The sequence below is a fragment of the Mytilus edulis genome, chromosome 7 (assembly GCF_963676685.1).
Source record: "Mytilus edulis chromosome 7, xbMytEdul2.2, whole genome shotgun sequence".
NCBI lineage: Eukaryota > Metazoa > Mollusca > Bivalvia > Mytilida > Mytilidae > Mytilus > Mytilus edulis.
In genome coordinates, this window is record NC_092350.1 from 42,912,544 (window position 1) to 42,937,732 (window position 25,189).

The 25,189-nt window shown below is 35.0% G+C and overlaps 3 protein-coding genes across 7 annotated transcripts in view; all 3 read right to left on the minus strand.

Moving 5' to 3' along the window:
- Positions 1-3,637, minus strand: part of LOC139481527 (uncharacterized) — a 43,775-nt gene extending 40,138 nt beyond the window's left edge. For all 5 annotated transcript variants that reach the window (XM_071264920.1, XM_071264917.1, XM_071264918.1 and 2 more), the window contains exons 1-2: positions 1,019-3,637; positions 193-284 (exon numbers count right to left, since the gene is read on the minus strand). In XM_071264920.1, the coding sequence (XP_071121021.1) occupies positions 193-284; positions 1,019-3,620 (2,694 nt within the window). In that variant the 5' untranslated portion in view covers positions 3,621-3,637. The remainder of the gene's footprint in view (positions 1-192; positions 285-1,018) is intronic.
- On the minus strand, positions 3,620-4,610 carry LOC139483137 (uncharacterized). The gene is made up of 2 exons (XM_071267172.1): positions 3,664-4,610; positions 3,620-3,623 (listed from the first exon to the last, which is right to left on the minus strand). The coding sequence occupies exons 1-2, from the start codon at positions 4,608-4,610 to the stop codon at positions 3,620-3,622; spliced, it is 951 nt and encodes a 316-aa protein (XP_071123273.1).
- A 26-nt stretch (positions 4,611-4,636) lies between these two features.
- Positions 4,637-25,189, minus strand: part of LOC139483138 (mucin-3B-like) — a 32,572-nt gene continuing 12,019 nt past the window's right edge. The window contains exons 4-8 of the mRNA XM_071267173.1: positions 17,058-24,993; positions 16,225-16,316; positions 14,579-14,725; positions 4,674-12,074; positions 4,637-4,642 (exon numbers count right to left, since the gene is read on the minus strand). Coding sequence (XP_071123274.1) covers positions 4,637-4,642; positions 4,674-12,074; positions 14,579-14,725; positions 16,225-16,316; positions 17,058-24,993 — 15,582 coding nt within the window. The remainder of the gene's footprint in view (positions 4,643-4,673; positions 12,075-14,578; positions 14,726-16,224; positions 16,317-17,057; positions 24,994-25,189) is intronic.

Below are 25,189 nucleotides of genomic sequence, written 5' to 3' on the forward strand. Positions count from 1 at the left end.
GGCCTTTTATAGCTGACTATGCGGTATGGACTTTGCTCATTGTTGAAGGCCGTACGGTGACCTATAGTTGTTAATTTCTGTGAGATTTTGGTCTCTTGTGGAGAGTTGTCTCATTGGCAATCATACCACATCTTTTTTTATATTTACATAAGTTTATTACATTGTTTTATTTGGATATAATGTAAAACATACCTTCACATCCACGCCTTGGTTTGCTTGTCTTTTATCTCTGATCGACCTTTTCCGCCGTGAACCACTCGCTGCAATAAAACTCTCCTCAAGACCTAAACATAAATTTACAATACGTATGATAAAAAAATGAAAATAAAAAATGATTTGTTATATGCAGTTCATATGCAGTACATACACAAGTGCCATATGTGTTAAAGAGGGACGAAATATATCAGAGGAACAGGCAAACTGATCACCTTACACGTCAGAAGCACGTAAGATACAACTGGTTTTATGTTGTGTTTTGTAGATTATGGTTTGTCTTTTGGTCGTTTTTCGTTTTTTGCCATGGCATTATCAATTCTTTTTCGACTGATGAGTTTGACTATCCCTTTGATATCTTTCACCTTTCTTATCCAGTCACGTCGTCTGAATATACATGTCTCTTTAGCATATGCTAAAACCACAAATCGTACACGTTTCGAAAGGGTTGTCTGGTCTTCTGCTGAATTCATTAACAACTTACCTAGATTAATTAGAGTAATTAAAAAATATGAATGTCACACTTGTTTGCTCATCTAGATATAACTTTGTGGTGAACCGTTGTTAGTTGGCTTCTCTCTGTGATTTCCCCCCATGTACCATTAATCATTAATTAAGTTTTAAAATGATGATTTTATCTTTCGAGTACAACTTCCATAGATGTGAAATACAAATCTTTTTTTCACTGTACTTGCAACTATGTAAAAAAATAATTTTATTGTACTTATCTCCAAGAAAAAAATATAAAAGTTCTTCATATTTTTTCATTATTGGTTCATACTTATAGCTATTGGATAACCCATACCTTTCTCGATCTTGTCTTTGAATTCCTGACTTTTGATATCTACACTTTCTTTCACGTTCAGTGTTACTGCAAGTCGATTGTCTGGAGCCACTACGCTTGAAGTTGGTTGCGTCATAGAAGTTGAAGGCAAAACAGAGGAATATGAATTTGTTGTAGATGATACAACCATTACACTTGAAGTGGGTTGCGTCATGGAAGTTGATGGCAAAACAGAGGAATATGAATTTGTTGTAGATGATACAACCACTCCACTTACAGTGGGTTGCGTCATGAAAGTTGAAGGCGAAACAGACGAATATGAATTCGTTGTAGATGATACAACATCTGGTGAAGATGATATCTCTTTAACTGATGCAATAGATGATTCCATCACAAAAATAGACGATGAAACATTTAACAATGATGTAGTATCCATCTTCAATGTAGATGTAAGTACCTTTGTTATTTCAGTGTTCGTTACTGGTGCAGACGATATAACATTTTGTGATGAAGTCACCACTACAGAAGTAATCGAACCAACCCCGGATATTGATGCAATGCTTTGTGCAGATAAATTAAATGCAACCGCAGACGATGTAATTCCGATAAAAGATGTAGGCGATTCAACTTCTGAAGGTAATGGTGTTTCGACTTCTAATGTAGACGAACCAGCTTCGGGTAAAGAAGAATTGATCACTTCTGGCATAGTTAATGAAATTTCGGACGAAGAAAATTCTGCAATAGATGAAGCCAATTCAACTTCTAACGTTGATTCTGTTTCTGATAAAGGTGAAGACGACACAATTGCTGATAGTGATCCTGTTTCATCTACCGATGTCATAGATGAAACTTTCCCTATTGATGCAAGCGATAGCGCGTCTATATGTGATATGGTTACCGATCCCGTAAACATCACAGGTGTAGTCTGCATTGTATCATTTATCATTGTCAAAGTGTGTATTGTGTCATTCATCACTGGTGTAGTCTGTATTGTATCGCTCATCGCTGGTGTAGTCTGTATTGTATCGCTCATCACTGGTGTAGTCTGTATTGTATCGCTCATCACTGGTGTAGTTTGTATTGTATCATTCATCATAGGTGAAGACTGTATTGTATCGTTCATCACTGGTGTAGTCGGTATTGGATCATTCCTCACTGGTGTAGTTTGTATTGTATCATTCATCATAATTAAAGACTGCGTTGTTTCATTCACCCCTGGTGTAGTCTGTATTGTATCGTTCATCACTGGTGTAGTCTGTATTGTATTATTCATTACTTGTGAAGTCTGTAATGTATCATTCATCACTGGTGTCGTCTGTATTGTATAATCCATCACTGATGTAGTTTGTATTGTACCTTTCATCACTAATGTAGTCTGTATTGTATTATTCATTACTGGTGTAGTCTGTATTATATCATTCATCGCTTGTGTAGTTTGTATTGAATCGTTCATCACTGGTGTAGTCTGTATTGTATCGTTCATCACTGGTGTAGTCTGTATTGTATCGGTCATCACTGGTGTAGTCTGTATTGTATCATTTATCATAATTGAAGACTGCATTGTTTCATTCACCACTGATGAAGTTTGTATTGTATCATTCATCACTGGTGGAGTTTGTATTGAATCGTTCATCACTGGTGTAGTTTGTATTGTATCTTTCATCACAGGTGTAGTATGTATTGTATCGGTCGTCACTGGTGTAGTCTGTCTTGTATCATTCATCATAATTGAAGACTGTATTGTTTCATTCACCACTGATGTAGTTTGTATTGTATCGTTCATCACTGGTGTAGTCTGTATTGTATCGTTCAACACTGGTGTAGTCTGTATTGTATCGGTCATCACTGGTGTAGTCTGTATTGTATCATTCATCATAATTGAAGACTGGATTGTTTCATTCACCACTGATGTAGTTTGTATTGTATCGTTCATCACTGGTGTAGTGTGTATTGTATCGTTCATCACTGGTGTAGTTTGTATTGTATCTTTCATCACAGGTGTAGTATGTATTGTATCGGTCGTCACTGGTGTAGTCTGTCTTGTATCATTTATCATAATTGAAGACTGTATTGTTTCATTCACCACTGATGTAGTTTGTATTGTATCATTCATCACTTGTGTAGTCTGTATTGTGTCATTCATCATAAGTGAAGACTGCATTGTATCGTTCATCACTGGTGTAGTTTGTATTGTATCATTTATCATAATTGAAGACTGCATTGTTTCATTCACCACTGGTGTAGAATGTATGGTATCATTCAAAACTGTTGTAGTCTGTATTGTATCATTCATCACAGGTGTAGTTTGTATTGTGTCATTCATCATAAGTGAAGACTGAATCGTATCGTTCATAAGTGGTGTAGTCTGTATCGTATCATTCATCACAGGTGTAGTCTGTATTGTATCATTTATCACAGGTGTAGTCTGTATTGTATTATTGATCATAATTGAAAACTGCATTGTTTCATTCACCACTGGTGTAGTCTGTATTGTATCGTTCATTACTGGTGTAGTCTGTATTATATCATTCATCACTGGTGTAATCTTTATTGTATCATTCATCACAGGTGTAGTCTGTATTGTATCATTTATTACTGGTGTAGTCTGTATTGTATCATTCATTACCTGTGTAGTTTGTATTGTATCATTCATCATAATTGAAGACTGCATTGTTTCATTCACCACTGGTGTAGTCTGTATTGTATCGTTCATCCGAGGTGAAGTCTGTATTGTATCATTAATAACTGGTGTACTTTGTATTGTATCATTCATTATAATTGAAGAATGCATTGTTTCATTCACCACTAATGTAGTCTGTATTGTATCATTCATCACTGGTGTAGTCTGTATTGAATCATTCACCACTGGTGTAGTCTGTTTATTATCATTCATCACTTGTGTAGTCTGTATTGTAGCATTCATCACTTGTGTAGTCTTTATTGTAGCATTCATCACAGGTATAGTCTGTATTGTGTCATTCATCATAAGTGAAGACTGTATTGTATCGTTCATCACTGGTGTAGTCGGTATTGGATCATTCCTCACTGGTGTAGTTTGTATTGTATCATTCATCATAATTAAAGACTGCGTTGTTTCATTCACCACTGGTGTAGTCTGTATTGTATCGTTCATCACTGGTGTAGTCTGTATTGTATTATTCATTACTTGTGAAGTCTGTAATGTATCATTCATCACTGGTGTCGTCTGTATTGTATAATCCATCACTGATGTAGTTTGTATTGTACCTTTCATCACTAATGTAGTCTGTATTGTATTATTCATTACTGGTGTAGTCTGTATTATATCATTCATCGCTTGTGTAGTTTGTATTGAATCGTTCATCACTGGTGTAGTCTGTATTGTATCGTTCATCACTGGTGTAGTCTGTATTGTATCGGTCATCACTGGTGTAGTCTGTATTGTATCATTTATCATAATTGAAGACTGCATTGTTTCATTCACCACTGATGAAGTTTGTATTGTATCATTCATCACTGGTGGAGTTTGTATTGAATCGTTCATCACTGGTGTAGTTTGTATTGTATCTTTCATCACAGGTGTAGTATGTATTGTATCGGTCGTCACTGGTGTAGTCTGTCTTGTATCATTCATCATAATTGAAGACTGTATTGTTTCATTCACCACTGATGTAGTTTGTATTGTATCGTTCATCACTGGTGTAGTCTGTATTGTATCGTTCAACACTGGTGTAGTCTGTATTGTATCGGTCATCACTGGTGTAGTCTGTATTGTATCATTCATCATAATTGAAGACTGGATTGTTTCATTCACCACTGATGTAGTTTGTATTGTATCGTTCATCACTGGTGTAGTGTGTATTGTATCGTTCATCACTGGTGTAGTTTGTATTGTATCTTTCATCACAGGTGTAGTATGTATTGTATCGGTCGTCACTGGTGTAGTCTGTCTTGTATCATTCATCATAATTGAAGACTGTATTGTTTCATTCACCACTGATGTAGTTTGTATTGTATCATTCATCACTTGTGTAGTCTGTATTGTGTCATTCATCATAAGTGAAGACTGCATTGTATCGTTCATCACTGGTGTAGTTTGTATTGTATCATTTATCATAATTGAAGACTGCATTGTTTCATTCACCACTGGTGTAGAATGTATGGTATCATTCAAAACTGTTGTAGTCTGTATTGTATCATTCATCACAGGTGTAGTTTGTATTGTGTCATTCATCATAAGTGAAGACTGAATCGTATCGTTCATAAGTGGTGTAGTCTGTATCGTATCATTCATCACAGGTGTAGTCTGTATTGTATCATTTATCACAGGTGTAGTCTGTATTGTATTATTGATCATAATTGAAAACTGCATTGTTTCATTCACCACTGGTGTAGTCTGTATTGTATCGTTCATTACTGGTGTAGTCTGTATTATATCATTCATCACTGGTGTAATCTTTATTGTATCATTCATCACAGGTGTAGTCTGTATTGTATCATTTATTACTGGTGTAGTCTGTATTGTATCATTCATTACCTGTGTAGTTTGTATTGTATCATTCATCATAATTGAAGACTGCATTGTTTCATTCACCACTGGTGTAGTCTGTATTGTATCGTTCATCCGAGGTGAAGTCTGTATTGTATCATTAATAACTGGTGTACTTTGTATTGTATCATTCATTATAATTGAAGAATGCATTGTTTCATTCACCACTAATGTAGTCTGTATTGTATCATTCATCACTGGTGTAGTCTGTATTGAATCATTCACCACTGGTGTAGTCTGTTTATTATCATTCATCACTTGTGTAGTCTGTATTGTAGCATTCATCACTTGTGTAGTCTTTATTGTAGCATTCATCACAGGTATAGTCTGTATTGTGTCATTCATCATAAGTGAAGACTGCATTGTATCGTTCATAACTGGTGCAGTCTGTATTGTATCATTCATCACAGGTGTAGTCTGTATTGTATCATTTGGTACTGGTGTAGTTTGTATTGTATCATTTATCATAATTGAAGACTGTATTGTTTCATTTACTACTGGTGTAGTCTGAATTGTATCGTTCATCACAGGTTTATTCTGAATTGTATCATTCATCACTGGTGTAGTCCTTATTGTATCATTCATCACAAGTGTAGTCTGTATTGTATCATTAATTACTGGTGTACTTTGTATTGTATCATTCATCGTAATTGAAGACTGCATTGTTTCATTCACCACTGCTGTAGTCTGTATTGTATCGTTCATCACTGGTGTAGTCTGTATTGTATCATTTATTACTGGTGTAGTTTGTATTGTATCATTCATTATAATTGAAGACTGCATTGTTTCATTCACCACTAATGTAGTCTGTATTGTATCATTCATCACTGGTGTAGTCTGTATTGTATCATTTATCACAGGTGTAGTCTGTATTGTATCATTCATCACAGGTGTAGTCTGTATTGTATCGTTCATTACTGGTGTAGTCTGTATTGTATCATTCATTACCTGTGTAGTTTGTATTGTATCATTCATTATAATTGAAGACTGAATTGTTTCATTCACCACTAATGTAGTCTGTATTGTATCATTCATCACTGGTGTAGTCTGTATTGTATCATTTATCACAGGTGTAGTCTCTATTGTATCATTCATCACTGGTGTAGTCTGAATTGTATCATTCATCCCAGGTGTAGTCTGTATTGTATCATTTATTACTGGTGTAGTTTGTATTGTATCATTTATCATAATTGAAGACTTCATTGTTTCATTCACTACTGGTGTAGTCTGTATTGTATCGTTCATCACTGGTGTAGTCTGAATTGTATCATTCATCCCAGGTGTAGTCTGTATTGTATCATTTATTACCGGTGTAGTTTGTATTGTATCATTCATTATAATTGAAGACTGCATTGTTTCATTCACCACTAATGTAGTCTGTATTGTATCATTCATCACTGGTGTAGTCTGTATTGTATCATTCACCAATGGTGTAGTCTGTATTGTATCATTCATCACTGGTGTAGTCTGTATTGTATCATTCACCAATGGTTTAGTCTGTTTTGTATCATTTATCACTGGTGTAGTCTGTATTGTATCATTCATCACAGGTGTAGTCTGTATTGTGTCATTCATCATAAGTGAAGACTGCATTGCATCGTTTATAACTGGTGTAGTCTGTATTGTATCATTCATCACAGGTGTAGTCTGTATTGTATAATTTATTACTGGTGTAGTTTGTATTGTATCATTTATCATAATAATTGTAGACTGCATTGTTTCATTTACCATAGGTGTAGTCTGTATTGTATCGTTCATCACTGGTGTAGTCTGAATTGTATCATTCATTAGAGATGTAGTTTGTATTGTATCATATATCACAGTTGTAGTCTGTATTGTGTCATTCATTATAAGTGAAGACTGCATTGTTTCATTCACCACTGCTGTAGTCTGTATTGTATCGTTCATCACTGGTGTAGTCTGTATTGTATCATTTATTACTGGTGTAGTTTGTATTGAATCATTCATCGTTATTGAAAACTGCATTGTTTCATTCACCACTGGTGTAGTCTGTATTGTATCGTTCATCACAGGTGTAGTCTGTATTGTATCATTCATCATAATTGAATACTGCATTGTTTCATTCACCACTGGTGTAGTCTGTATTGTATCGTTCATCACAGGTGTAGTCTGTATTGTATCATTCATCATAATTGAATACTGCATTGTTTCATTCACCACTGGTGTAGTCTGTATTGTATAGTTCATCATAAGTGAAGTCTGCATTGTATCATTCATCACTGGTGTAATCTGTATTGTGTCACTCATCACTGGTGTAGTTTGTATTGTATTATTGATCATTAGTGAAGACTGCATTATATCGTTTATCCCTGGTGTAGTCTGTATTGTATCGTTCATTACAGGTGTAGTCTGTATTGTATCATTCATCATAATTGAAGACTGCATTGTTTTATTTACCACGGGTATAGTCTGTATTGTATCGTTCATCACTGGTGTAGTCTGTATTGTATCATTAATTACTGGTGTACTTTGTATTGTATCATTCATCGTAATTGAAGACTGCATTGTTTCATTCACCACTGCTGTTATCTGTATTGTATCGTTCATCACAGCTGTAGTCTGTATTGTATCATTCATTACCTGTGTAGTTTGTATTGTATCATTCATTATAATTGAAGACTGAATTGTTTCATTCACCACTAATGTAGTCTGTATTGTATCATTCATCACTGGTGTAGTCTGTATTGTATCATTTATCACAGGTGTAGTCTCTATTGTATCATTCATCACTGGTGTAGTCTGAATTGTATCATTCATCCCAGGTGTAGTCTGTATTGTATCATTTATTACTGGTGTAGTTTGTATTGTATCATTTATCATAATTGAAGACTTCATTGTTTCATTCACTACTGGTGTAGTCTGTATTGTATCGTTCATCACAGGTGTAGTCTGAATTGTATCATTCATCCCAGGTGTAGTCTGTATTGTATCATTTATTACCGGTGTAGTTTGTATTGTATCATTCATTATAATTGAAGACTGCATTGTTTCATTCACCACTAATGTAGTCTGTATTGTATCATTCATCACTGGTGTAGTCTGTATTGTATCATTCACCAATGGTGTAGTCTGTATTGTATCATTCATCACTGGTGTAGTCTGTATTGTATCATTCACCAATGGTTTAGTCTGTTTTGTATCATTTATCACTGGTGTAGTCTGTATTGTATCATTCATCACAGGTGTAGTCTGTATTGTGTCATTCATCATAAGTGAAGACTGCATTGCATCGTTCATAACTGGTGTAGTCTGTATTGTATCATTCATCACAGGTGTAGTCTGTATTGTATAATTTATTACTGGTGTAGTTTGTATTGTATCATTTATCATAATAATTGTAGACTGCATTGTTTCATTTACCATAGGTGTAGTCTGTATTGTATCGTTCATCACTGGTGTAGTCTGAATTTTATCATTCATTAGAGATGTAGTTTGTATTGTATCATATATCACAGTTGTAGTCTGTATTGTGTCATTCATTATAAGTGAAGACTGCATTGTTTCATTCACCACTGCTGTAGTCTGTATTGTATCGTTCATCACTGGTGTAGTCTGTATTGTATCATTTATTACTGGTGTAGTTTGTATTGAATCATTCATCTTTATTGAAAACTGCATTGTTTCATTCACCACTGGTGTAGTCTGTATTGTATCGTTCATCACAGGTGTAGTCTGTATTGTATCATTCATCATAATTGAATACTGCATTGTTTCATTCACCACTGGTGTAGTCTGTATTGTATCGTTCATCACAGGTGTAGTCTGTATTGTATCATTCATCATAATTGAATACTGCATTGTTTCATTCACCACTGGTGTAGTCTGTATTGTATAGTTCATCATAAGTGAAGTCTGCATTGTATCATTCATCACTGGTGTAATCTGTTTTGTGTCACTCATCACTGGTGTAGTTTGTATTGTATTATTGATCATTAGTGAAGACTGCATTATATCGTTTATCCCTGGTGTAGTCTGTATTGTATCATTCATCATAATTGAATACTGCATTGTTTCATTCACCACTGGTGTAGTCTGTATTGTATAGTTCATCATAAGTGAAGTCTGCATTGTATCATTCATCACTGGTGTAATCTGTATTGTGTCACTCATCACTGGTGTAGTTTGTATTGTATCATTCATCATAATTGAAGACTGCATTGTTTTATTTACCACGGGTATAGTCTGTATTGTATCGTTCATCACTGGTGTAGTCTGTATTGTATCATTAATTACTGGTGTACTTTGTATTGTATCATTCATCGTAATTGAAGACTGCATTGTTTCATTCACCACTGCTGTTGTCTGTATTGTATCGTTCATCACAGCTGTAGTCTGTATTGTATCGTTCATCACAGGTGTAGTCTGTATTGTGTCACTCATCACTGGTGTAGTTTGTATTGTATTATTGATCATTAATGAAGACTGCATTATATTGTTTATCACTGGTGTAGTCTGTATTGTATCGTTCATCACTGGTGTAGTTTGTATTGTATCATTCATCATAATTGAAGACTGCATTGTTTTATTTACCACAGGTATAGTCTGTATTGTATCATTCATCACAGGTGTAGTCTGTATTGTATCATTCATCACAGGTGTAGTCTGTATTGTGTCATTCATCATAAGTGAAGACTGCATTGTATCGTTCATCACTGGTGTAGTTTGTATTGTATCATTCATCATAATTGAAGACTGCATTGTTTCATTCACCACTGCTGTAGTCTGTATTGTATCATTCATCACTGCTGTAGTCTGTATTGTATCGTTCATCACAGGTGTAGTCTGTATTGTGTCATTCATCATAAGTGTAGACTGCATTGCATCGTTCATCACTGGTGTAGTCTGTATTGTATCATTCATCACTGGTGTAGTCTGTATTGTATCGTTCATCACAGGTGTAGTCTGTATTGTGTCATTCATCATAAGTGAAGACGACTGCATTGCATCGTTCATCACTGGTGTAGTCTGTATTGTATCATTCATTACAGGTGTAGTTTGTATTGTATCATTCATCACAGGTGTTGTCTGTATTGTATCATTCATTACAGGTGTAGTCTGTATTGTTTCATTCATCACTGGTGTAGTCTGTATTGTATCATTCATTACAGGTGTTGTCTGTATTGTATCATTCATTACAAGTGTAGTCTGTATTGTATCATTCATCACTGGTGTAGTCGGTATTACATTATTCATCACTGGTATAGTCTGTATTGTATCATTCATTACAGTTGTAGTCAGGATTATATCATTTATCACAGGTGTAGTTTGTATTGTGTCATTCACCACTGGTGTAGTTTGTATTGTATAGTTCATCATAAGTGAAGTCTGCATTGTATCATTTATAACTGTTGTAGTTTGTATTGTATCATTCATCATAATTGAATACTGCATTGTTTCATTCACCACTGGTGTAGTTTGTATTGTATAGTTCATCATAAGTGAAGTCTGCATTGTATCATTCATCACTGTTGTAGTCTGTATTGTGTCACTCATCACTGGTGTAGTTTGTATTGTATTATTGATCATTAATGAAGACTGCATTATATTGTTTATCACTGGTGTAGTCTGTATTGTATCGTTCATTACAGATGTAGTCTGTATTGTATCATATATTATAATTGAAGACTGCATTTTTTTATTTACCACGGGTATAGTCTGTATTGTATCGTTCATCACTGGTGTAGTCTGTATTGTGTCATTCATCATAAGTGAAGACTGCATTGTATCGTTCATCACTGGTGTAGTTTGTATTGTATCATTCATCATAATTGAAGACTGCATTGTTTCATTCACCACTGCTGTAGTCTGTATTGTATCATTCATCACTGCTGTAGTCTGTATTGTATCGTTCATCACAGGTGTAGTCTGTATTGTGTCATTCATCATAAGTGAAGGCTGCATTGTATCGTTCATCACTGGTGTAGTCTGTATTGTATCATTCATCACTGGTGTAGTCTGTATTGTATCATTCATCACAGGTGTAGTCTGTATTGTATCATTCATCACTGGTGTAGTCTGTATTGTATCGTTCATCACAGGTGTAGTCTGTATTGTGTCATTCATCATAAGTGAAGACATCATTGTATCGTTCATCACAGGTGTAGTCTGTATTGTGTCATTCATCATAAGTGAAGACTGCATTGTATCGTTCATCACTGGTGTACTTTGTATTGTATCATTCATCATAATTGAAGACTGCATTGTTTCATTCACCACTGGTGTAGTCTGTATTGTATCATTTATCACAGGTGTAGTCTGTATTGTATCATTTATTACCGGTGTAGTTTGTATTGTATCATTCATCATAAGTGAAGACTGCATTGTTTCATTAGTCTGCATTGTATTATTCATCACTGGTGTAGTCTGCATTGCATTAGTCATTACTGGTGATATCTGTATTGTAACATTCATCGTAGTTATAGTTTGTATTGTATCATTTTTTACTGATAAAGATTCTTTCATAGAACTCATTACTGGTGTAGTCTGTATTGTATTAACTGATGACAACGCAACGATTGGTTGTGTTACCTGTAAAATATCAAATTAAACTTAATTAAATTGACATACGGTTTGCGAATTACACGGCTGGTAATCTACACACGCCGAACATTTGGTTCTGCAATGAAAACCGTGAGAGGATCTTCCGGTTGTGATTGAGTGGAGTAATTATCACCGCTTCAAAAGGTATGTACATTTTCTAAATCGTAGTTTTCTTATTGAACTGATCGAAATATTGAAAATCGAAGAATGCTATGCTGTGGTGAATACTTTAATTTATTGTTGTACGTGGAGTTGAACCCTTACAAAATTAGTTGCCCCACGAGAAATTGCATAAAAAAGTGACATTTGAATTTTGAAATGGTTATATTAACAGACCTACAACTTTCGGTCAATGGGTATAAATGTCGTTTTGACGGCGTGTACACTGTCCAGTGTTGATAGACGCCTTAATAAATCTAATAACTACATTGTTTCATTATTAAATGCGTGAGGAGATCGGTTCTGATTGAGGACAATTGAGGACATCGTGAATGCATGAGGGGATGTGGAATCATATCTTTATATCCAAGCTATGAGTTGTTAAAAGTTGCCAAAATTTGTTTAGACTGTTCATGAAAAAACACATTTGAGTGCATAAATAAAATATGAGATAGAATTTTGAAATAAATTGTGGAAAGATAGGTTTTATAATATCTTTAACGAAGAAAAAAAAAAATAATGTGTAAACGTTTTTCTTTTCTTGATTTAAGTGAAAATTTTAATTTTCCCTATCATAGTTTTCTCTCCTTTATTGTTTATTTGAAGAAAAAAAAATTATTGTGAAAACACAAATTTTGATGTTTGTTTAATATTTTGATTTATAAAATAAACCACCAAGTCTTTTTGGGGGCAGATTTGGGCAAATAACTTGATCGGTTTAGTTATTTGCCCAAATCTGCAAATGTTGAGACAGATTTACAATTTATTGGTTAGACTCGTTATGTATATAAAGAAAAGATCGACGCAATTGAAAAATGAAAATTAAAAAAAAAATGCACTATCGTCATACGCCCAACATTCCACGAATGTTTCTTATAATAATTAACAGTCTAGCCAATGAGTTGGAAATCTGTCTCAAAATTTGCGAAAAATCACAATTTACGCAAGGTATCGATCATTTATCTTCGTGTGACAAAAAAACACATTTGAGTGCAAAATAAAATATGAGATAGAATTTTGAATTTAGACTGTTTAATGTATATAAAGAAAACTTGGTGGTTAATTGTTTCAATCCAAATTTATTAACCAAATATCAAAATTTGGGTTTTCTTAATCATTTTTTTTATTTTAAATAAGTAATTCAAGGGGAAATAACTATATTCGTAAAAACTATATATTGGGCTGATAGGGAAAATTTAAATTTTTACTTGTAGCAAGAAAACAAAATCGTTGACACAATCTTTCTTCTTTTTATTCTTCGTAACACATATTATGAAACCTATCTTCCAACAATTTATTTTAAAATTCTATTCCATTATTTTTGTTGCACACAAATATGTTTTTTCATGAACAAAAGGCAAGTTTCAACAACTCATAGCTTGGATATAAAGACACGCATAAAATAATGAAAAAATGTAGTTTTTAGATTTATAAAGACGTCTACCAACACCGGACAGCGTACACGCCGCCAAAAACGACATTCATATCAATTTAAAAAAAAAAAATTTGAACTTGTAGGTCTGTTAATATAACCATTTCAAAATTCAAATGTCACTTTTTTATGCAATTTCTCGTGGGGCAACTAATTTTGTAGGAGTTCAACTCCACGTGCAACAGTAAACGATACACGCATCTCTTCGTTAAAGTATTCACCACAGCATAGCACTCTCCGATTTTTAATATTTCGATCAGTTGAATAAGAAAATTACGATTTAGAAATGTACATACGTTTTGAAGCGGTGATAATTACTCCACTCAAGCACAACCGGAAGATCCTCTCACGGTTTCATTGCAGAACCAAATGTTCTGCTTGTGTAGATTACCAGCCGTGATTAACTGTTTACAATTCATGTATACAGATTGTATACCTGTCTTCAGAATATATACCATAAAGAAATAGATATATAACAGAAGCGAATAGTTAATATTTTAAACTGGTTGAGAAAAGGTGCGTCGACATGATACATTACTTTTATTAAATTTGGATTTACCATTTGAAACAGTAATATTATTTGAAAATACATTATTGGTCTTGTATGATTTTTATTGTTAGTCATTTGTGTATATTTCGGACGTCTATTAACACTGAACTAGTATACATTTTTGTTTAAAGGGCAGCTGAAGCACGACACCGTGTGCTGGAGATTCTCGCTGCATTGAAGACTCAAGGTGGCCTTTGGCGGTTTTCTGCTCTTTGGTCGGATTGCTGTCATTTTGAAACATTCCCCATTTCCATTCTGATTTTTTTTATATAAATATATGTATAAACTTAAAAAAAAAAAATAAAAGAGAAAAATATGATAAAAAGAGATTTTGTCGAATGCTTAACGTACAGGATATCCAATTGTAGCACTCAATTCAACATCAGACAATTTCTTGAATGTTTTTGCGGCTTCTGTGGCTGGAACAACGGCACCATCTTTGTAAACCTCAAATGTAACATCAACTGCTGTACCATTAACTCTTTGAGTTTCTGTTACCTGAATACAAAAATGCAACTTACAGTGATTTGGATTGGACTACTAAACATGACATTAATTTCTAACGAAGTTAATGCAATGATATCTAAAGGAATTTTCTTTGTTTTGTTCACAAAGGAATGTCGTGTCGACGAAATATACTTGGTTGTCTCTGCATTTTTTATCGACACTTTATGCGATTAACAGATAAAATATGACATTTTTATTTTATATTACCCAGTGCTGAACTGTTGAAGTCAATTAAGTTTTATTGAATTTTTGTGTTATTTTCGTTCACCCCTCATACCCTTTTATTCATATACATTAGCCTACAACTTCATTTCAAACTCAGTTCACATAGTATATTTCAGTGTTTCATTATATTAAGCCCCGGTCACAACATATCGTACGATTTTTTGTCGTGGAAGATCTATAAAATAGTTGTCGTGGCACTGTCGTGCAAAATGACAAAAAAATATTTCGAGTAGTCACATCATTTATGCCATGCCCACGATGGTTTCACGACGGGTAGAAGACATTAAAAAAGAAAACTAATTGAACTGTAATTGTGCTTGTCGCAAGTTGGTCGTCCGACAGTCGTGCGCCAGTTGTGCGAAAATCGCACGGCAATCCTGAGTAATTTTTGGTTATTTTTCAGGTTTTCATGTATTGGGATGCGCGTGTGACTGTCGTGGAACTGTCGTGTCACTGTTATGAGAAGGGCAAGTCTCCGGAAAAGTTCTTAAAACATTCGCCAGGCTCTATCCGCATTAATCCAACGAAATCACCGGCAGGTTTACGTCCCAACTCTTGCATCAGTGTATTCCACTGCCAACACATCAGGCGCCGTTCGATCATTGCCTAACCAAACCAACATCGAGCGATCCTATATTGTTCACGTGCTCGAATCAACGTTAACAGGACCATATTTTGCTCTTGTTGGAGTACGGCAAGGTGACTATTCAGCAGGGCCAAGCATAATCGTTTTGGTGGAATAACCATCCTCTTTAAACGGCAGACGGTATGTTTTTCCAAACATTCGTTCCCACCGAATTGTATTCTTCTAAATAACACGAAAATATGCGCACGACACACAATCAATGTTGTGCGAGCATCGTACGAAATTTGGTATTCGTCAGACAATCGTGCGACTGTATAACGAGTGTCTTGCGACAGTCGTGAGATTGTCGTATGACAGTCCTGCGACGATTGTTTAAATAAAATGATTTATGTTGGTACCCACGACAAGGTGTTTATCGCGCAACAGTCGCACGACTGTGGTGAGAGACTCTCACGACAGCAACAAAACAGTGACACGACAAAAAATCGTAGAGTAAAAAAGGTGCATGTCCAATTTTCGTCCCACGACACACGACAGCGCAACGATGTTCAAAATATCGTGCAACTGTCGTGCGATTGTCGTACGACGATCACAGATGACCCGTGATTTTACCAAATTTCATGTCGGGGCGCTGCATAGATGTGTCGTGGGTTCGTTGTGATCAGGGCTTAAAACATACCTTAACATCAACGCCTTGGTTTGCTTGTCTTTTATCTCTGATCGACCTTTTTCGCCGTGAACCGCTGGCTGCAATAAAACTCTCCTCAAGACCTAAACACGAATTTGAAATACGTATGAAAAAACATGAAAAAACTATGTGAATCTACAAAAAGTCGATGCAAATTGAGAAATAATTTGTTATCCTAGTATTCAGTACATACATGTGTGCCAAATGTGTAACATGATCTTCTCACAGGTCCAAAGCACCGCAAATAAGTCAGAATATTGATGAGGTTTAGGTTTTTGATTTTGTGCTTTGTAGATTGTTCTCTTGTGTTTTTTTTGGTGGTTTTTTGTTGCCATGGTATTGTCAGTTCTTTTCCGACTGATGAATTTGACTATTCCTTTGATATTTCCATCGTACTTATTCAGTCGAGTCCTCCTCTGAATATGCTTGTCTCTTATGCATATACTAAAACAACAAGTGGTCAACATTTGGAAAGGGTTTTGAATCATCGTCGTATCTGATGAATTCATTTAAATGGCTATATCTGTAGCAATAGAAAAATACAAATGTTACACTTTTTCTTATCTATACATAACTCAATAGTTAACCGTTTTTAGGTTGCTTTTTTCTGTGATATTTCCTTACATACCCTTTCATCATTCAATTAACTTTCAAAATGATAGTTTTTTCTTTCGAGCACAACTTCAATAGATGACATACAATTCGTTTTTTACGGTACATGCAATTGTGTAAAAATAAAACTTAATTGCACTTATTTCTAAAACAGAAAATCAATTCTTCATATTTTTTCATTGTTAGTTCATACTTATAGTTATTGGATATACCTTTCTTGATCTTGTCTTTGAATTCCTGACTATTAATATCAACACTTTCTTCCACGTTCAATGTTACTGAAAGATGATTGTCCGGAACCACCACACTTAAAGTTGAAGGCAAAACAGAGGAAAATATAGAAGAAACAACAACTGGAGAAGATACTATCTCTTTAACTGATGAAGATAATATCTCTTTGACTGATGAAACAGCTTTTGTCTGTTTTATATCATTCATCACTGACGTTGTCTGTATTGTTTCGTTCATCACTGATGTCGTCTGTATTGTATCGTTCATCACCGATGTCGTCTGCATTGTATCATTCATCACTGGTGTCGTCTGTATTGTTTCGTTCATCACTGATGTCGTCTGTATTGTATCATTCATCACTGATGTTGTCTGCTTTGTTTCGTTCATCATTCCTGAAGTCTGAATTGTATCATTCATCACTGGTGTAGTCTGTACTGTATCATTCATTACAGATGTAGTCTGTATTGTATCATTCATCACTGGTGTATTTTGTATTGTATCATTCATCACTGGTGTGCTCTGTATTGGATCATTCATTACAGGTGAAGTCTGTATTGTATCATTCATTACTGATGTAGTCTGTATTGGTTCGTTCATCACTATTGAAGACAGCATTGTATCATTCATCACAGTTGTAGTCTGTTTTGTATCGTTCATCACTCCTGAAGTCTGCATTGTATCATTCATTACTGGTGTTGTCTGTATTGTATCATTCATCATTAGTGAGGACTGTATTGTATCATTCATCACTGATGTAGTGTGTATTGTATCGTTGATCATTGGTGTAGTTTGTATTTTATCACTCATCACTGGTGTAGTCTGTATTGTATCATTCATCACTGGTGTAGTCAGTATTGTATCATTTATAACTAGTGAAGACATCATGGTATCATTCATCACTTGTATAGTCTGTATTGTATCATTCATCATAAGTGAAGACTGCATTGTATCATTCATCACTGGTGAAGTCTGTATTGTTTCATTCGTAACTATCGAAGACATCATAGTAACGTTCATCACTGGTGTAGTCAGTATTGTATCATTCGAAATTAGTGAAGATATCATAATATCGTTCATCACTGGTGAAGACATCATTGTATCGTTCATCATTGGTGTAGTCTGTATTGTATCATTCGTAACTAGTGAAGACATCATGGTATCGTTCGTCACAGGTGTAGTCTGTATTGTATCATTCGTAACTGGTGAAGACATCATTGTATCGTTCAACACTGGTGCAGTCTGCGTTGTATCATTCGTAACTAATGAAGACATCATGGTATCGTTCATCACTGGTGTAGTCAGTATTGTATCATTCGTAACTAGTGAAGCCATCATTGTTTCGTTCATCACTGGTGTAGTTTGTATTGTTTCATTCATTACTTGTGTAGTTTGTATTGTATCGGTCATCACTGGTGTAGTCAGTATTGTATCATTCGTAACTAGTGATGACATCATTGTATAGTTCATCACAGGTGTAGTCTGTATTGTATCAGTCATCATTAGTGAAGACATCATGGTATCGTTCATCACTGGTGTAGTCAGTATTGTATCATTCGTAATTAGTGATGACATCATTGTATAGTTCATCATTGGTGTAGTTAGTATTGTATTATTGGTAACTAGTGAAGACATCATTGTATAATTCATCACTGGTGTAGTCTGTATTGTATCATTCATCATAAGGGAAGACATCATTGTATCGTTCATCACCGGTGTAGTCAGTATTGTATCATTCATCATAAGTGAAGACATCATTGTATCGTTCATCACCGGTGTAGTCAGTATTGTATCATTCATCATTAGTGAAGACATCATTGTATCGTTCATCACCGTGGTAGTCTGTATTGTATCATTCATCATTACTGAAGACATTATTGTATAGTTCATCATTGGTGTAGTCTGTATTGTATCACTCGTAACTAGTGAAGACACCATTGTATCGTTCATCACCGGTGTAGTCAGTATTGTATCAGTCATCATTAGTGAAGACATCATGGTATCGTTCATCACTGGTGTAGTCAGTACTGTATCATTCGTAACAAGTGATGACAACATTGTATAGTTTATCACCGGTGTAGTCAGTTTTGTATCATTCTTCATTAGTGAAGACATCATGGTATCGTTCATCACTGGTGTAGTCAAAATTGTATCATTCGTAACTAGTGAAGACATCATTGTTTCGTTCATCACTGGTGTAGTTTGTATTGTGTCATTCATCACTTGTGTAGTTTGTATTGTATCGTTCATCACTGGTGTAGTCAGTATTGTATCATTCGTAACTAGTGATGACATCATTGTATAGTTCATCATTGATGTAATCAGTATTGAATCATTCGTAACTAGTAAAGACATCATTGAATCGTTCATCACTGTTGTAGTCTTTATTGTATCATTTATCACTGGTGTAGTTTTTATTGTATCATTCATCACTGGTGTAGTCAGTATTGTATCATTTATAACTAGTGAAGACATCATGGTATCATTCATCACTTGTATAGTCTGTATTGTATCATTCGTCATAAGTGAAGACTGCATTGTATCATTCATCACTGGTGAAGTCTGTATTGTTTCATTCGTAACTATCGAAGACATCATTGTAACGTTCATCACTGGTGTAGTCAGTATTGTATCATTGGTAACTAGTGAAGACATCATTGTATCATTCATCACTGGTGTAGTCTGTATTGTATCATTCATCATAAGGGAAGACATCATTGTATCGTTCATCACCGGTGTAGTCAGTATTGTATCATTCATCATTAGTGAAGACATCATTGTATCATTCATCACCGGTGTAGTCAGTATTGTATCGTTCATAACTGGTGTAGTCTGTAGTGCATCATTCGTAACTAGTGAAGACACCATTGTATTGTTCATCACCGGTGTAGTCAGTATTGTATCATTCATCACTAGTGAAGACATCATGGTATCGTTCATCACTGGTGTAGTCAGTATTGTATCATTCGTAACTAGTGAAGACATCATTGTTTCGTTCATCACTGGTGTAGTTTGTATTGTATCATTCATCACTTGTGTAGTTTGTATTGTATCGTTCATCACTGGTGTAGTCAGTATTGTATCATTCGTAACTAGTGATGACATCATTGTATAGTTCATCATTGATGTAATCAGTATTGAATCATTCGTAACTAGTAAAGACATCATTGAATCGTTCATCATTGTTGTAGTCTTTATTGTATCATTCATCACTGGTGTAGTTTGTATTGTATCATTCATCACTGGTGTAGTCAGTATTGTATCATTTATAACTAGTGAAGACATCATGGCATCATTCATCACTTGTATAGTCTGTATTGTATCATTCATCATAAGTGAAGACTGCATTGTATCATTTATCACTGGTGAAGTCTGTATTGTTTCATTCGTAACTATCGAAGACATTATTGTAACGTTCATCACTGGTGTAGTTAGTATTGTATCACTGGTAACTAGTGAAGACATCATTGTATCATTCATCATTGGTGTAGTCTGTATTGTATCATTCATCATAAGGGAAGACATCATTGTATCGTTCATCACCGGTGTAGTCAGTATTGTATCATTCATCATTAGTGAAGACATCATTGTATCGTTCATCACCGGTGTAGTCAGTATTGTATCATTCATCATTAGTGAAGACATCCATGTATCGTTCATCACTGGTGTAGTCTGTATTGTATCATTCGTAACTAGTGAAGACATTGTATCGTTCATAACTGGTGTAGTCTGTATTGTATCATTCGTAACTAGTGAAGACACCATTGTATCGTTCATCACCGATGTAGTCAGTATTGTATCATTCATCATTAGTGAAGACATCATTGTATCGTTCATCACTGGTGTAGTCTGTATTGTATCATTCGTAACTAGTGAAGATATCATTGTTTCGTTCATCACTGGTGTATCGTTCATCACTGGTGTAGTCAGTATTGTATCATTCGTAACTAGTGAAGACACCATTGTATTGTTCATTAGTGGTGTAATCAGTATTGTATCATTCGTAACTAGTGAAGACATCATTGAATCGTTCATCACAGGTGTGGTCTGTATTGTATCATTCGTTACTAGTGACGACATCATTGTATCGTTTATCACTGGTGTAGTCTGTATTGTATCATTCGTAACTAGTGAAGACATCATTGTATCGTTCATCACAGGTGTAGTCTGTATTGTATCATTCGTAACTAGTGAAGACATCGTTGTATCGTTCATCACTGCTGTAGTCTGTATTGTATCCTTCATAACTAGTGAAGACATCATTGAATGGTTCATCACTGGTGTAGTCTGTATTGTGTCATTCGGTACTAGTGAAGACATCATTGAATCGTTCATCACTGGTGTAGTCTGTATTGTATCATTCGGTACTAGTGAAGACATCATTGTATCGTTCATCACAGGTGTAGTCTGTATTGTATCATTCATCACTAGTAAAGACAGCATTGTATCGTTTATAACTGGTGTAGTCTGTATTGTATCATTCGTAACTGGTGAAAACATCATTGTATCGTTCATCACCGGTGTAGTCAGTATTGTATCATTCGTAACTAGTGAAGACATCATTGAATCGTTCATCAATGGTATAGTTTGTATTGTATCATTCGTAACTAGTGAAGACACCATTGTATCGTTTATTACTGGTTTAGTCTGTATTCTATCATTCGAAATTAGTGAAGACATCATTGTATCGTTCATCACAGGTGTAGTCTGTATTGTATCATTCATCACTAGTAAAGACAGCATTGTATCGTTTATAACTGGTGTAGTCTGTATTGTATCATTCGTAACTGGTGAAGACATCATTGTATCGTTCATCACCGGTGTAGTCAGTATTGTATCATTCGTAACTAGTGAAGACACCATTGTATCGTTTATCACTGGTTTAGTCTGTATTGTATCATTCGTAACTAGTGAAGACATTATTGTATCGTTTATCACTGGTGTAGTCTGTATTGTATCATTCATAATAAGTGAAGACATCATTGTATCGTTCATAACTGGTGTAGTCTGTATTGTATCATTCGTAACTAGTGAAGACATCATTGAATCGTTCATCACAGGTGTAGTCTGTATTGTATCATTCGTAATTAGTGAAGACATCACTGTATCGTTCATCACTGGTGTAGTCAGTATTGTATCATTCGTAACTAGTAAAGACACCATTGTATTGTTCCTTGGTGATGTAATCAGTATTGTATCATTCGTAACTAGTGAAGACGTCATTGAATCGTTCATCACAGGTGTGGTCTGTATTGTATCATTCGTAACTAGTGAAGACATCATTGTATCGTTCATCACAGGTGTAGTCTGTATTGTATCATTAGTAACTAGTGAAGACATCATTGTATCGTGTATCACTGGTGTAGTCTGTATTGTATCATTCGTAACTAGTGAAGACATCATTGTATCGTTCATCACCGTTGTAGTCAGTATTGTATTATTCATTACAGGTGTTGTCTGTATTGTATCATTCATTACAGGTGTAGTCTGTATTGAATCGTTCATCACTGGTGTAGTCTGTATAGTATCATTCGGTGCTAGTGAAGACATCATTGTATCGTTTATCACTGGTGTAGTCTGTATTGTATCATTCGTAACTAGTGAAGACATCATTGAATCGTTCATCACCGGTTTAGTCTGTATTGTATCATTCGGTATTAGTGAAGACATCATTGTATCGTTCATCACAGGTGTAGTCTCTATTGTATCATTCATAACTAGTGAAGACATCATTGTATCGTTTATCGCTGGTGTAGTCTGTATTGTATCATTCGTAACTAGTGAAGACATCATTGTATCGTTCATCACTGGTGTCGTCTGTATTGAATCATTCGTAACTAGTGAAGACATCATTGAATCGTTCATCACTGGTGTTGTCTGTATTGTATCATTCGAAATTAGTGAAGACATCATTGTATCGTTCATCACCGGTGTAGTCAGTATTGTATCTTTCGTAACTAGTGAAGACACCATTGTATCGTTTATCACTGGTTTAGTCTGTATTGTATCATTCGTAACTAGTGAAGACATCATTGTATCGTTCATCACTGGTGTAGACTGTATTGTATCATTCGTAACTAGTGAAGACATTATTGTATCGTTTATCACTGGTGTAGTGTGTATTGTATCATTCGTAATTAGTGAAGACATCATTGTATCGTTCATAACTGGTGTAGTCTGTATTGTATCATTCGTAACTAGTGAAGACATCATTGAATCGTTCATCACAGGTGTAGTCTGTATTGTATCATTCGTAATTAGTGAAGACATCACTGTATCGTTCATCACTGGTGTAGTCAGTATTGTATCATTCGTAACTAGTGAAGACCCCATTGTATCGTTCATTAGTGGTGTAATCAGTATTGTATCATTCGTAACTAGTGAAGACGTCATTGAATCGTTCATCACAGGTGTGGTCTGTATTGTATCATTCGTAACTAGTGAAGACATCATTGTATCGTTCATCACAGGTGTAGTCTGTATTGTATCATTAGTAACTAGTGAAGACATCATTGTATCGTTCATCACTGGTGTAGTCTGTATTGTATCATTCGTAACTAGTGAAGACATCATTGTATCGTTCATCACCGTTGTAGTCAGTATTGTATTATTCATTACAGGTGTTGTCTGTATTGTATCATTCATTACAGGTGTAGTCTGTATTGAATCGTTCATCACTGGTGTAGTCTGTATTGTATCATTCGGTGCTAGTGAAGACATCATTGTATCGTTTATCACTGGTGTAGTCTGTATTGTATCATCCGTAACTAGTGAAGACATCATTGAATCGTTCATCACCGGTGTAGTCTGTATTGTATCATTCGGTACTAGTGAAGACATCATTGTATCGTTCATCACAGGTGTAGTCTCTATTGTATCATTCATAACTAGTGAAGACATCATTGTATCGTTTATCGCTGGTGTAGTCCGTATTGTATCATTCGTAACTAGTGAAGACATCATTGTATCGTTCATCACTGGTGTCGTCTGTATTGAATCATTCGTAACTAGTGAAGACATCATTGAATCGTTCATCACTGGTGTTGTCTGTATTGTATCATTCGAAATTAGTGAAGACATCATTGTATCGTTCATCACCGGTGTAGTCAGTATTGTATCATTCGTAACTAGTGAAGACATAATTGAATCGTTCATCACTGGTGTAGTCTGTATTGTATCATTCGTTACTAGTGAAGACATCATTGAATCGTTCATCATTCGAGTAGTCTGTATTGTATCATTCGTAACTAGTGAAGACACCATTGTATCGTTCATCACCGGTGTAGTCAGTATTGTATCATTCGTAATTAGTGAAGACACCATTGTATCGTTCATCACTGGTGTAGTTTGTATTGTATCATTCGTAATTAGTGAAGACACCATTGTATCGTTCATCACCGGTGTAGTCAGTATTGTATCATTCGTAATTAGTGAAGACACCATTGTATCGTTCATCACAGGTGTAGTCTGTATTGTATCATTCATTACTGTTGTCGTCTGTATTGTGTCATTCATCACTGGTGATGTCTGTATTATATCATACATTACTGGTGTAATCTGTATTGTATTATTCATCACTGGTGTCGTCTGTATTGTGTCATTCATCACTGGTGTAGTGTGTATTGTATCGTTAATTACTAATGAAGTCTGTACTTTATCATTCGTTACTGGTGTAGTATGTAGTCCTGATGTAGTCTGTATTGTATCATTCATCACTGGTGTACTCTGTATTGTATCATTCATTACAGGTGAAGTCTGATTTGCATAATTCATCAATAGTGTAGTCTGTATTGTATCATTTATTACTGATAAAGACTGTGTCGTGGAACTCATCACTGATATAGTCTGTATTGTATTATTCATCACTGGTGTACTCTGTATTGTTTTGTCTGATGTCAAAGCAACGATTGGTTGTGCTACCTGTAAAATATCAAAATAAACTTATTTAAATTTGCATACGTTTTGCAACTGAACTGTTTACAATTCATTTATATAGATTGTATACCTATCTTTAGTGAACGTGTCATAAAGATATAGATATAAAACAGATCTAGACAAACAGAGGCGGATAGTTTATGTTTTAAACCGGATGAGAAAAGGTGCGTCGAATTGACAC